The following is a 13,976-nucleotide window of genomic DNA, read 5'->3' as shown; positions in this document are numbered from 1 at the left end:
GGAGGCAGAGTAATGGTCAAAAATATACCCAAAATTGGCAGGATGTGATGTCCCCTGGGAATCTGTACTGGGGCTGCAGTTTTTCATTATAGTTATCAATGACTTGGATTAAGGATTAGAAAGCCACATATTTAAGTTTACAACAGACATTAAGTTAGGTGGCACTACAATTAGTAAAGAGGAAAGCAGGAAGTTGCAAAGGGACAGTGTTGGATTAAGTAAGTGGGTAAAAAAATGGCAGATGGAGTTCAATGTGGGAAAGCATGAGGTCACCCACTTTGGACCCGGGAAAAATAGATCCGATTATTTTCTAAACAATGAGGTACTAGGAACTCTGGATGAAAAAGATTTAGGGATCCAAGTGCAGAACTCACCAAAAGTAAGTGGGTAGGTACAAAAAAAGGTGAATGGAATATTGGCCTTTATTTCAAGAGAATTGGAAGTTTGTTTCCAGCTGCCCAAAGCTCTGATTATTCCATCTGGAATACTACATTCAGCTTTGGGCACTGCACCTCAAGAAGGATTTATTTTTCTGCAACAAAGGTTTCCCAGAATTATACCTGGACTGAAAGGTTTATGAGGGAAATTTGTATTGACTAGACTTTTATTCCTTTGAACATATAAGATTAGAGGTGACCTAATTGTAGTGTTTAAAATGATTAGATAATGTCAGTCACTGCTCAGTGGATAGCACTCTTGCCTTTGAGTGAGTAGGTTTTGGATTCCAGGCCAGCACAAAAACCTAGGCTGGCACTCCAGCACAGCATTGAGGGAGTGCTGCGCTGTTGGAGGTACAGTTTTTCAGATGAAACTTTAAACCAAGGCCTGCTCTTCCAGGTGGACATAAAAGATACCATGGCAATATTTCATTTAGAAACAGGGGCTAATATTTATCCCTCAATCAATATCGATGAAAGAACAGATTACATGGTCACAATCACATTGCTGTTTGTGGAGCTTACTGTGCCAAAATTGGCCGCTACGTTTCCTATATTACAATGGGTATGTGACATAATGGTCATATTACTGGATTAGTAATCCAGGGGCCTAGACTAATGCTCTAGAAACAGGAGTTCAAATCCCACCACATTAGCTGGGAAATTTAAATTCAGTTAAGTAAATAAAACTGGAATGAAATAAAGCAGTACTGGTAACCTTGAAACTATCAGATTGTCTTAAAAACCTGTTTCACTAATGTCCTTTAGGGAAGGAAATCTACCATTCTTTTCTAATTTAACCAATATGACAATAGATCCACAACAACATGCCTGACTCTGAACTGCACTCTGAAATGGCCCAGCAAACCAGTAAGTTGTATCAAACCCCAATGACAAAATGCAGCCAGCCAGACCACCAACATGGAACTGGGCACAATATTCTAACATGACAAAGGCACATCCTATCCAATCCACCCTGCAAAGCCCTTCTCACTAACATCTGGGGGCTTGCACCAAAATTGGGAGAACTGTCCCACAGGCTCATACCCTTTAGCCAATGTCCCAGACATCTCCAACACCATCCTTGGATATATCCTATCCCACTGGCAAGGCAGACTAACTGGAAGTGGCAGCACTGGTCCTGGGTACCCTCATTGTAAACTCTGGATTCCATAAAGTCTGATGGTATCAGGTTCCTCACAGGCAGGTTTGACATCCTGCTGATTACCACCCTCCCTCAACTGATAAATGAGTACTTTGCCATGTTGAATACCACTTGGAAGAAGCCCAAGGGCAGCAAGAACACAGAATGTACTCTGAGTGGGGGCTGCCAAGGGTGGTTCAGTAGCATCACTACTGACTGAGCTTGCCAAATCCTGAAGGACATATCCGTTAAACTGAGCTTGTGACAGGTTATGACACCCCCAGTATCTGCCGTAATACCACCCCCAGTAACCGCAATACCCCAGCACGTGTAGCAATACTCCTTCCTGCCATGATGACTTTGGAGAGGGTGTTGATCAGGAGCTTGGTCCAGCCTTCACTCAATGCCTGCGCACATGCATTTTTTAAGCTAGAGTTACTAGATAGCAGTTCAGGGCAGCAATGTAACTGATCTCCCATCCCCACAACTATTATTTGAAGACTACCAAGTATTGCATCCCTACCACCCTTTAAGATTTTGTAGAACAGTACCTCTTACTGCTGTTGCTATTGACAATCTACCTTGTCTTTAACACTGATTTAACTTCTTAAGCTTCCAATGTTGGTACCAGCTGCCTATTTGAGCACTTTCAGCTGGTGGTTGCTGTCTGATGTGGAAGATTCATGAAAACAAGTGAATTTAGCACTAATAATTTGAACATCTACTGACAGCAAAATATGGGCTCAAAAGATTAGTATGGGGAGGAAAATTTCAGTGTATTTGCAATTAACTCAGTGAGGGAGGAATGGTAGAGAATACATCATCTGCCCTCTGATGACAGCATCACTATGTTACTGCTGAGCAACTGACAGTTCACATGGGAACACCACCACCTGGACCTTCCCCTTCAAGCCACTCATCACCCTGACTTCAAAATATATCGCCGTTGCTTCACTGTCTGGAACTCCATCCCCCCACCACCACCGCCGCCAAACAGCACTCCCTAAGAGTACCTACACCACATGGACTGCAGCGGTTCAAAAAGGCAGCTCACCACCACCTTCTCAAGGACAAATAGGAAAGAGCAATAAATGCTGGCCTAGCCAGCGACACCACACCCTATGAATACATAAAAAACATTGAAATCAGCCCCCTGCCCTGGGAAAAGTCACTATCTCTCAGAAACCAGCCTCCTTTCCCCATATCCAATCAATATTTCCCTACCCCACTCTAGAATCAGCTGGTGTGTCAAAATGCAAAATGTATCCATTTTGGAAAACTCTTCATTTCCTCCACTACTGTCCTCTATATCCTAATCATTAATCACTTCGATTATCTCACATCAAGCACAAAGTCTACTTGATCAGGCACCCTGTCCACCATCTGAAACATGCGCACTCTATCACCAGCGTACTGTAGCTACAATGTGAATTATCTACAGGATGCAATGCAGCAATTCAACAAGGTTTCAACAGCACCTAGCAAACCCGTGACCTTTACCACCCAAAAGCCAGCAGACACATCGGAACACTACCATCAACTTCCCCTGCAAATCAATCGTCACCTTGGCTTGAACACGTATTGTCATTCCTTCATCATTTCAGTTTCAAAACCAGGAACACCCTACTTAACAGCAAAGTGAAAGTAGCCTGGGCCATGTCTGCTCATCATTACCTCTCAAGAGTAACTACTGGTGGATAATTAATACTGACCTTGATAGAAATGCCCATATCCCAAGAATCAATATTTGAAAAAAATCTTTCCCTCAGATACCTGGAATAATAGCCAAGTACCTTCAGTAATAACCTCCTTTCCCCAGTACCTTCACTAATAATTCTCCTCCCACTTCACCGGTGCCTCTAGTAACTTCACTCAGTGTACTAACCTCAATGTCAACTCCACAACCCAATCCTACACGGAGATAAAATCAACCCCACCCAAGCATCTAGAGCAAAATGGCTCCCTAGCAGGTGTAATAATATAAGGTCCCACTGTTCCTACAGCAATATCTCCAGCCCAACTACCCATAGTAACATACCCCCCAAAACCCACAGGAACATCTGCCCCCCACTTTGCCACACAAAACACATGGTAACATCCTTCCCAAGCACCTTAGTAAATTCTCCATATCGAATTACCACTATTGACGTTCCCTACCAGTACTTGCAGTAACATCCCCCAGTAGCTGTAGTAATAGTAGCCACTCTACCTCCAGTAATACGCCTGTACCCGCAGTAATAACACCCATCCCCCCTACCTGCCATAATACTATCCCTCCCCCATATCCGCAGTAATACCACCTCTACCTGCAGTTATGACACCCCCAGTATCTGCCGTAATACCACCCCCAGTAACCGCAATACCCCAGCACGTGTAGCAATACTCCTCCCCCCACTTAGAGCCTGTTGTAATACTCCTCCCCCCAGGACCTGTGGTAATACCTGCCAGTACCTGAAGTAATACCCCTTCCCAAAACCAGCTGTAATAGGCCGGTACCTGCCCAAGCACCCCTCCCCAGCGCCCGGTACCTGCCCCAGCGCCCCTCCCCCACGCCCCCTACCTGCCTCAGCGCTCCTCCCCCACGCCCCGTACCTGCCTCAGCGCTCCTCCCCCACGCCCCGTACCTGCCTCAGCGCTCCTCCCCCACGCCCCCTACCTGCCCCAGCACTTCTCCCCCACGCCCCCTACCTGCCTCAGCGCTCCTCCCCCGTGCCTCCTACCTGCCTCAGCGCTCCTCCCCCACGCCCCCTACCTGCCCCAGCACTTCTCCCCCACGCCCCGTACCTGCCCCAGCGCTCGACCCCCATGCCCCGTACCTGCCCCAGCGCTCCTCTTCCACGCCCCGTACCTGCCCCAGCGCTCCACCCCCGCACCCCGTACCTGCCCCAGCGCTCCTCCCCCACGCCCCGTACCTGCCCCAGCGCTCCTCCCCCACGCCCCGTACCTGCCCCAGCGCTCCTCCCCCACGCCCCTTTTCTGTCATAGTACACCTCCCCCGGTACTTGGCCCAAGACACCACCCCCCCCCCTCCCCCCAGTACCTGTCCCAAGATCAAGCCCCCCCCAGTACCTGTCATAATGCTCTTCCCCCACCCACTACCAGTCCCAAGAGCACCCCCCTCACCCACTACCTGTCCCAAGAGCACCCCCCTCACCCACTACCTGTCCCAAGAGCACCCCCCTCACCCACTACCTGTCCCAAGAGCACCCCCCTCACCCACTACCTGTCCCAAGAGCACCCCCCTCACCCACTACCTGTCCCAAGAGCACCCCCCTCACCCACTACCTGTCAAGAGCACACCCCCCACCCACTACCTGTCCCAGGAGCACACCCCCCACCCACTACCTGTCCCAGGAGCACACCCCCCACCCACTACCTGTCCCAGGAGCACACCCCCCACCCACTACCTGTCCCAAGAGCACCCCCCCCACCCACTACCTGTCCCAAGAGCACCCCCCCACCCACTACCTGTCCCAAGAGCACCCTCCCAACCACTACCTGTCCCAAGAGCACCCCCCCCAACCACTACCTGTCCCAAGAGCACCCCCCCCCAACCACTACCTGTCCCAAGAGCAACCCCCAAACCACTACCTGTCCCAAGAGCACCCTCCCAACCACTACCTGTCCCAAGAGCACCCCCCCAACCACTACCTGTCCCAAGAGCACCCCCCCCAACCACTACCTGTCCCAAGAGCACCCCCCCCAACCACTACCTGTCCCAAGAGCCCCCCCCCCACCCACCCACCCACCCAGTACCTGTCCCAAGAGCCCCCCCCCACCCACCCAGTACCTGTCCCAAGAGCCCCCCCCCACCCACCCAGTACCTGTCCCAAGAGCCCCCCCCCACCCACCCAGTACCTGTCCCAAGAGCCCCCCCCCACCCACCCAGTACCTGTCCCAAGAGCCCCCCCCCCACCCACCCAGTACCTGTCCCAAGAGCCCCCCCCCACCCACCCAGTACCTGTCCCAAGAGCCCCCCCCCACCCACCCAGTACCTGTCCCAAGAGCCCCCCCCCCACCCACCCAGTACCTGTCCCAAGAGCCCCCCCCCCACCCACCCAGTACCTGTCCCAAGAGCCCCCCCCCCACCCACCCAGTACCTGTCCCAAGAGCCCCCCCCCACCCACCCAGTACCTGTCCCAAGAGCCCCCCCCCACCCACCCAGTACCTGTCCCAAGAGGCCCCCCCCACCCACCCAGTACCTGTCCCAAGAGGCCCCCCCCACCCACCCAGTACCTGTCCCAAGAGCCCCACCCACCCAGTACCTGTCCCAAGAGACCCCCCCCCCCCGCAGTACCTGCCGTAATACACTTCCCCTAGTTGCTGTAGTACCACCCCATAGTACCAGTTGTAATACCTCTTCCCAGTACCCGTAGTAATGCCATCTCCCAGTACATGTAGTAATACCCCCGTGCCTGTAGCAATAGCCCCCAGTACCTGTAGTAATAAACATCGCTCTTGCCGGCACTCAGCCCCGATTTCCGGATCACCTCCTCCTTTTTCCAGCCGGGGGGCAGACAAGGACAGTCCGTGCGCTTCCTCTCCATGTCGATAGCGAGAGAATCCCAGAAGGAGCGGGACTCCCCGGGCCGGACTGAACTCGACCGAGCTGGGCTGGCTTCACACCGGCCCCTCCCTTCGTTCCCTCCCAGCCGCCGGAGCTCCGCCCTCTGCTGGCTGACTCGGCTCTGGCCCCACCCCCTTCCCGCGTGCCCCCGCCCCCTTCCCGCGTGGCCCCACCCCCTCCTCCCGCGTGGCTCCTCCCCCTCCTCCCGCGTGGCCGCTCCCCCTTCGCGAGGTCCCGCGCCCTCTCCGAGTCTCCCGCCCCCACCGGGTCCTCCCGCCCATCCTCTCTAGTGTGAGCCGGGACCCGGCAGTGGTCCTAGCAACTGCCGTCGATCCTTCCGCCAGCCGCGCCTAGGCGTGCAGCAACACCGGGCCGGTCCCTGTGTACGAACAATATTTCTAAAACCGCAGATTATCGGATAAACCTTTTCACGGGGCTGCGATAACATTTAAACGAGTATTTTAAACAACTGAATTAATATCCTTCCGCGGGACCCATTTACAAGCCATGAGTCATGTTGGCCGACCACAGTTTTCCCAGAATTAGACAGTGTCCTTCTTTCCCATTGTGCTGACCTGAGGCTTTGACCCACCACTTACACCGTCTAATCCTGATGATAAACAATTGCCTCTCATTTGGTTCCAAGCCATGTCGTCCTTTTTATTTCAACAGGCTCAGTGTAGAGATGCATCAAATCCAAACCTAAAGAACACATGTCCAGTCAGTTTGCAAAATAATCTTTTTTTATTTGCTTTCACACCTTGTGATTTTGAACCATTAGTTATTAAGGTTACTGACTTCTTTATCTGTAGGAATTTTTTCAACTAATAGCCATCACCAGTTAAAAAATGAGTCAAATCCTGAAACTTGTCCCATTGCTCTGACTCCCCATTCTGTGCAACATTGGAATTGCGAAAATTTGCAAAAGGAGCCTGACAGCATTAGAGATTTGAACATCCTACCATCTGACCTCAATGTAATCAAACGAGAGAGTCTTGTTTTTTACAAATCAGCCTGAGGCAAAATGTTTTGGGCAAAGTGACCTGTTTTATTCCAGGCCAATTGCCAGCAAAACAAGTGCCCCCCAACCCTCCCTCTGTCGCTACTTGCATTTGTTCTAGTCACATTGAAAGCCTGATCCAAATGAAAACATGCACAAGTAATTTTAGTTGGTGATTTGGAAATTTGCATCCAGGAAACAATTAACTCGCCACAGTCACAGAAAGCTTCAATTGAATCGATGGTTACCAAAATATGGATAAGAAGTCAAAGAGATTCTCCACCTGTGAGCTTATATGTCCAGGTTTCTGATGGCAGAGTAGTTAGGCTCAGGAGCAGATCCACCAAGAGATCCTCACTTTTGTTCATCCTGTATGAATCATAGAATCATAGAAAGTTTATGGCACAGAAAGAGGCTACTTAGCCCATCATGTCTGTGCACACCGAAAAATGAGCCACGCAGCCTAATCCCACTTTCCAGCATTTGGTCCATAGCCCTGCAGGTTACACCTCTTGAGGTGCACATCTCGATACTTTTTTTAATTAATTTAGGGTTTCTGCCTCTACTACTCTTTCAGGCAGTGAGTTCCAGACCCCTACAGCCCTCTGGATGAAAACATTTTTCTTCATCTCCCCACTAATCTTTCTACTAATCACTTTAAATCTATGCTCCATCATCACTGATCTCTCTGCTAAAGTAAACAGGCCCTTCCCATCTAATCTATCCACATCCTTCATAATTTTGTACATCTCAATCAAATCTCCCCCCAGCCTCCTCTGTTCCAAGGAGAACAATCCCAACCTATCCAATTTTTCCTCATGGCTGCGTTTTTCCAGTCCTAGCGTTATCCTCAAAAATCTCCTCTGTACTCTGTTGTGAAATTGCATCCCTTATGCAATGAGGTGACCAGAACTGCCCACAGTACTCAAATTGTGGCCTATCTAGTGTTTTATACAATTCCAGCATAGCCTCTCTGCTCTTAGATTCTATACCTTGGCTAAAATATTCCATATGCCTTCTTAACCAACTTATCGACCTGTCCTGCTATCTTTAGGGATCTGTGGACATTCACTCATGATGACCAAAGTCTTAGGGAAATGTGTAACCAAGAATTGAGGAGGAGCCATTTTAGGTCGTAAAGTAGAAGCTGCAACCTCTGACACTGTATTTAACAGTGGCCAGTGCTCAACCTGACCTCAGATTGAACAAGTGGTTAAGCTGTCAATAAAGTGCCTAAGGTACAGATCGGTTGCCACTGTGCTGTGCAGCACTTCCCAAATCAGGTCCCCAGTGGCTCACTTATGCCATTTGGCAAAATATTTCACTCGGGAGTATCTTGGTGAAGGACCAATGTGACGAAGTGAATAGCATGTAACAGCAATAAAATTTAAGAAACCTAATATACAGGATGGAATGGCATGAAATGAATTTCTGTAAACCAATTATGTTGGGAAGTGATAGGGGGAGAGTTCAGAGTAACCATCAGTTCTGTCCAAATAAGGGTCAGATTTGATGGAACCTTTCCCTAGAAAATTCTAACTTTATTTCCCAACATCGATGGCAAGACATATATACCAGGACATATGGCTCGCTAAAACGTCGGGCCACATCCAGCTCTGGCAAAGGACTTTAAACTAAAATGTCGGGGGGAAGGAAAGGGTAAAACTCCAAGAAATATGACTAATGGGAAACAAAGCAGCAGGTTAGCATGTTGGGGGGGGTGGGGAGGGGTGGGAGGGGGGGGGGGGGGGGGGGGGTGGGGAGGGGGGGGGGGGTTGTGGTGGGGGGGTGCGGTGGGTGGCAGGGTGGATTCAACTTCATGGAAAATTATGAAAAAACTGAAAAGAAAGGAAAGCCCAGGAGAGGCTATTAAAGTCTCTAGAACACAAAATAGGACAGTGTTTGGAAAGGGCCAGGAATCTAACTTAAAGCACATCAGATAAAGGGACGACAATGAGAAAAGGGACGGGAAATACAGGACTGAAGGTGTTGTATCTGAATGCACACAGTATACGAAATAAGGTAAATGAGCTTGTGGCGCAGTTTGAAATTGGCAGGTATGATGTGGTGGGCATCACAGAGACATGGCTGCAAGGGGATCAGGACTGGAAGCTAAATATCCAAGGATATACATCCTATCGAAAAGATAGGCAGGTTGGCAGAGGGGGTGGGGTTGCTTTGTTAAAGAAATTACAAACATTGTAAGAAATTAAATTAAATCGATAGCAAGAAATGATGTAGGGTCAGATGATGTAGAATCTGTGTGGGTAGAGTTGAGGAACCGCAAAGGTAAAAAAACCACAATGGGAGTTATATACAGGCCTCCGAACAGTAGTCAGGATATGGGGCACAAGATACACCAGGAGATAGAAAAGGCGTGTAAGAAAGGCAAGGTTACAGTGATCATGGGGGATTTCAATATGCAGGTAGACTGGGAAAATGAGGTTGGTAGTGGATCCCAAGAAAAGGAATTTGTGGAATGTCTATGAGATGGCTTTTTGGAGCAGCTTGTGGTGGAGCCCACTAGGGAATAGGCAATTCTAGATTTAGTGAAGTGTAATGAGGCAGATTTGATAAGGGAGCTTCAGGTGAAGGAACCCTTAGGAGGAAGTGACCATAATATGATAGAATTTACCCTGCAATTTGAGAGGAAAAAGCTGGAATCAGATGTAACGGTATTACAGTTGAATAAAGGCAACTACAGAGGCATGAGGGAGGAGCTGGCCAGAATTGACTGGGAGATGAGCCTAGCAGGAAAGACAGTGGAACAGCAATGGCAGGAGTTTCTGGGAGTAATTTGGGAGACACAACAAAAATTCATCCCTAGGAAGAGGAAGCATATTAAAGGCAGGATGAGACAACCATGGCTGACAAGGGAAATCTGGGACAGCATAAAAGCTAAAGAGAAAGCACACAATGTGGTGAAGAGCAGTGGGGAACCAGGGGATTGGGAAGCCTACAAAGATCAACAGAGGACAACTAGAAAAGAAATAAGGAGGGAGAAGATTAAATATGAGGGTAAACTGGCCAGTAATATAAAAGAAGATTGCAAGAGTTCTTTTAGATATATAAAGGGTAAGAGAGAGGCAAAAGTGGACATTGGGCTGCTGGAAAATGATGCTGGAGAAGTAGTAGTGGGGAACAAAGAAATGGCAGAGGAACTGAATAGATATTTGCGTCAGTCTTCACAGAGGAAGATACAAGTAACATCCCCAAAGTTCAAAAGAGTCAGGGGGGCAGAGGTGAATATGGTGGCCATTACCAAGGAGAAGGTGCTAGGAAAACTGAAAGGTCTGAAGGTGGATAAATCACCTGGGCCAGATGGATTACACCCCAGTGTTCTGAAGGAGATAGCTGAAGAGATATTGGAGGCAATGGTGGTGATCCTTCAGGAATCACTTGAGTCAGGGAGGGTCGCGGAGGACTGGAAAATTGCTAATGTAACCCCCCTGTTTAAGAAGGGAGTGAGGCAAAAGACAGGAAATTACAGGCCGATTAGCTTGACCTCGGTCGTTGGTAAGATTTTAGAGTCCATTATTAAGGATGAGATTTCAGAATACTTGGAAGTGCATGGTAAAATAGGGCTAAGTCAGCATGGTTTCATCAAGGGGAGGTCATGTCTGACAAATCTGTTAGAATTCTTTGAGGCGGTAATGAGTAGGTTAGACAAAGGAGAGCCAATGGATGTTATCTACTTGGACTTTCAAAAGGCCTTTGACAAGGTGCCGCACAGGAGGCTACTCAGTAAGATAAGAGCCCATGGTGTTAGAGACAAGGTACTAGCATGGATAGAGGATTAACTGTCTGGCAGGAGGTATAGAGTGGGGATAAGGGGGTCCTTCTCAGGATGGTGGTCAATGATTAGTGGAGTTCCACAGGGGTCAGTGTTGGGACCACAACTTTTCACTTTATACATTAATGATCTAGGTGAAGGAACTGAGGGCATCCTGGCTAAGTTTGCAGATGATACAAAGATAGGTGGAGGGACAGGTAGTATTGAGGAGATGGGGAGGCTGCAGAAGGATTTGGACAGGTTAGGAGAATGGGCAAAGAAGTGGCAGATGGAATACAATGTGGTGAAGTGTGAGGTCATGCACTTTGGTAGGAAGAATAGAGACATAGACTATTTTCTAAATGGGGAGAGAATTCAGAAATCTGCAAAGGGACTTGGGAGTCCTAGTCCAGGATTCTCTTAAGATTAACTTGCAGGTTGAGTTGGTAGTTAGGAAGGCATTTATTTCGAGAGGACTAGAATATAAGAGCAGGGATGTGCTGCTGAGGCTTTATAAGGCTCTGGTCAGACCACATTTAGAGAAATTTAGGGCCCTGTATCTCAGGAAAGATGTTCTGGCCCTGCTGAGGGTCCAGAGGAGGATCACGAGAACGATCCCAAGAATGAAAGTCTTAACATATGAGGAATGTTTGAGGACTCTGGGTCAATACTCAATGGAATTTAGAAGGATGATCTGATAGATCTGATTGAAACTTACAGAATACTGAAAGGCCTGGATAGAGTGGACGTGGGGAAGATGTTTCCATTAGTAGGAGAGACCAGGACCCGAGGGCACAGCCTCAGAGTAAAGGGAAGACCTTTTAGAACAGAGATGTGGAGAAGTTTCTTTAGCCAGAGAGTGGTGAATCTATGGAATTCATTGCCACAGAAGGCTGTGGAGGCCAGGTCATTGAGTGTATTTAAGACTGAGATGAATAGGTTTTTTGATTGGTAAGGGGATCAAAGGTTATGGGGAGATGGCGGGAGAATGGGGTTGAGGAACTTATCAGCCATGATTGAATGGCAGAGCAGACTCGATGGGCTGAATGGCCTAATTTCTGCTCCTGTGTTTTATGGTCTTATGGTCACCCAACCCATCCCTGAATCTGGTGATTCTCCTGGAACGACTTTCTCTCTGATCTTGGGACAGTGTCAGGGCTGATTGCCCCTGAAGGTTTACACTTTGAGGCAGACAATTGACATTGGACATCCTACTGGACAAAGTTTTACAGTGTGATTTCCAAAATTTTATATTAAAAGTAGGAAAACCTTTTACTGAGGGCTTTAGTAGAGAGACATTCACTCTTTAATAGCTACAAATTGGCAGCTCTTATATATATATTTTGGATGGGTACCCTTTAATCAGTATTTCTTGCACTTCCTGTTTTTTTTATATATGTTCATGGGATGTGGGTGTCGCTGGCAGGCTCATGTTTGTTTCCCATCCTTGAGGACATGGTGGTGAGCCATCTTCTTGAACCGCTGCAGTTCTAACAGTGTGGTGTGGCGTAGTACACCCACAGTGCATGTTTGGATATTAGGTGAGGACAGGATCTGCCTCAGCTGCGTCATCTTCCCCACATTCAAGCCGTCTGTCAGCACACAACATCTAGGCGCACACACGGGCAAAATATCAGAGGGTGGGCACTGCCTATAGAAACACACTCCGTCATACGCCAGAGCCTTCTAAAGAAGAGGGAAGAAAACTTGAAAAACAGAATGATATGAGAAAGTGATTGGCAACACCCAGTGTCATGGAATGTCAAGAAATGACATTTCCAGACTTGCTGTCAAGTCCTAATCTGAAGCACATCAAACAGAGAGCTGTCACGTGGAGTCTGCAGCACTTCCCAGTAAAGGAATGAAATGTCTTAGGGACCGTAAACCTGATCTGGCACCTCCTGCAGTTTCGTACAAAAAGGCCGAATGGCAACCAAGAGCTTTTGGCAAAAGATAATTCGCCTGAAATGTTAACTATTTCTCACTGCATAGACGCCACCTGACCTACTGAATGTTTCTAGCATTTTCTGCTTGGCCTGACTAAGGTCAGCTCGAGGATTGACAGAGATTTGATAAGCTTACAAATTCCTTGTGTGTACTCCCAGCGCACAGTAGATTCGAAATAACAATATAACCCACACTTCTAAAGTACCATGAATTATAATGAAGTTTTAAAGCATGAACTGCAGGAAACAATTGCTGTTGTGGAAACAATTTTTCTTTAGTGGCTATTGCTGCTGCACTTTACCACATCGCGTCTGTTCCGAGAACTGGATTATTTCCAAGAAACACCTCAATGTACACCTCTTTCAGTCAAGGAGACTAATAAGTAAACTGAAAAAGAAGTGCCACAGTAGAAAAGGGTCTTCATCTTTCCATTAGTTGACATTTTCTAACTTATCACCATGAGGGCCATATTCACTTGGTGTCATCCAGAGCTGTAAGGCATATTTAATGCAACGAAAGGTAGTACATAGACCCGAAGCAGAACACACTGGCAGTTACTGCTGGTATAAAATGAACTAAAATTCCAATTTAAAATTAAAACAGTTTTCATTATGGGGATTGCAAGCATGGGCGGGTGCTTCAAGAGATAGAGATTTATTTTTATCGAGTGTTATCATGTCTCCGAAGTACCCCAAAATGTTTAGCATACAAATGTAAACCCCTCTCTGTTACTCCCTGACTGCACAGTAATCACTCCTTGGTCTTGTTCAGATGTGAGTCATATCCACGGGGAGGGAGAACAGCTTCAGATGTGTCATGAGATTTAAAAACATCATTAAACGGTGTCCATCAACTGCAAATCTGCCCACCTTCGTTCATTTTTAAATATGACTGCAGTTTTGCTGCGCGTCACTCAGGCACTGTTTAAATTCCTCCCTGGTGATGAAACTGATTCCCAAAATTTCACTGAGTTTGAAATAATGCAACCTTTTTTCCCGATAAAGTCCGCGCATCCGCCTTTGCTGCCTGTAACCAAACCATCATCATAGTTTATAGTAACGTGCGTCAAAGGTTAATATGATTCGGGCATATTTTGGTTGTCCACCCCG

General features: G+C 47.8%; 1 protein-coding gene across 1 annotated transcript in view; it reads right to left on the bottom strand.

Annotated features, from left to right (window-relative positions):
- Positions 1-6,237, bottom strand: part of LOC121279130 (methyl-CpG-binding domain protein 2-like) — a 157,118-nt gene extending 150,881 nt beyond the window's left edge. The window contains exon 1 of the mRNA XM_041190125.1: positions 6,019-6,237. Coding sequence (XP_041046059.1) covers positions 6,019-6,128 — 110 coding nt within the window. The 5' untranslated portion in view covers positions 6,129-6,237. The remainder of the gene's footprint in view (positions 1-6,018) is intronic.
- Between the last annotated feature and the right edge of the window lie 7,739 nt (positions 6,238-13,976).

The sequence above is a fragment of the Carcharodon carcharias genome, chromosome 1, assembly GCF_017639515.1.
Source record: "Carcharodon carcharias isolate sCarCar2 chromosome 1, sCarCar2.pri, whole genome shotgun sequence".
NCBI classification, from domain to species: domain Eukaryota; kingdom Metazoa; phylum Chordata; class Chondrichthyes; order Lamniformes; family Lamnidae; genus Carcharodon; species Carcharodon carcharias.
This window is presented reverse-complemented; position numbering and strand designations above follow the sequence as displayed.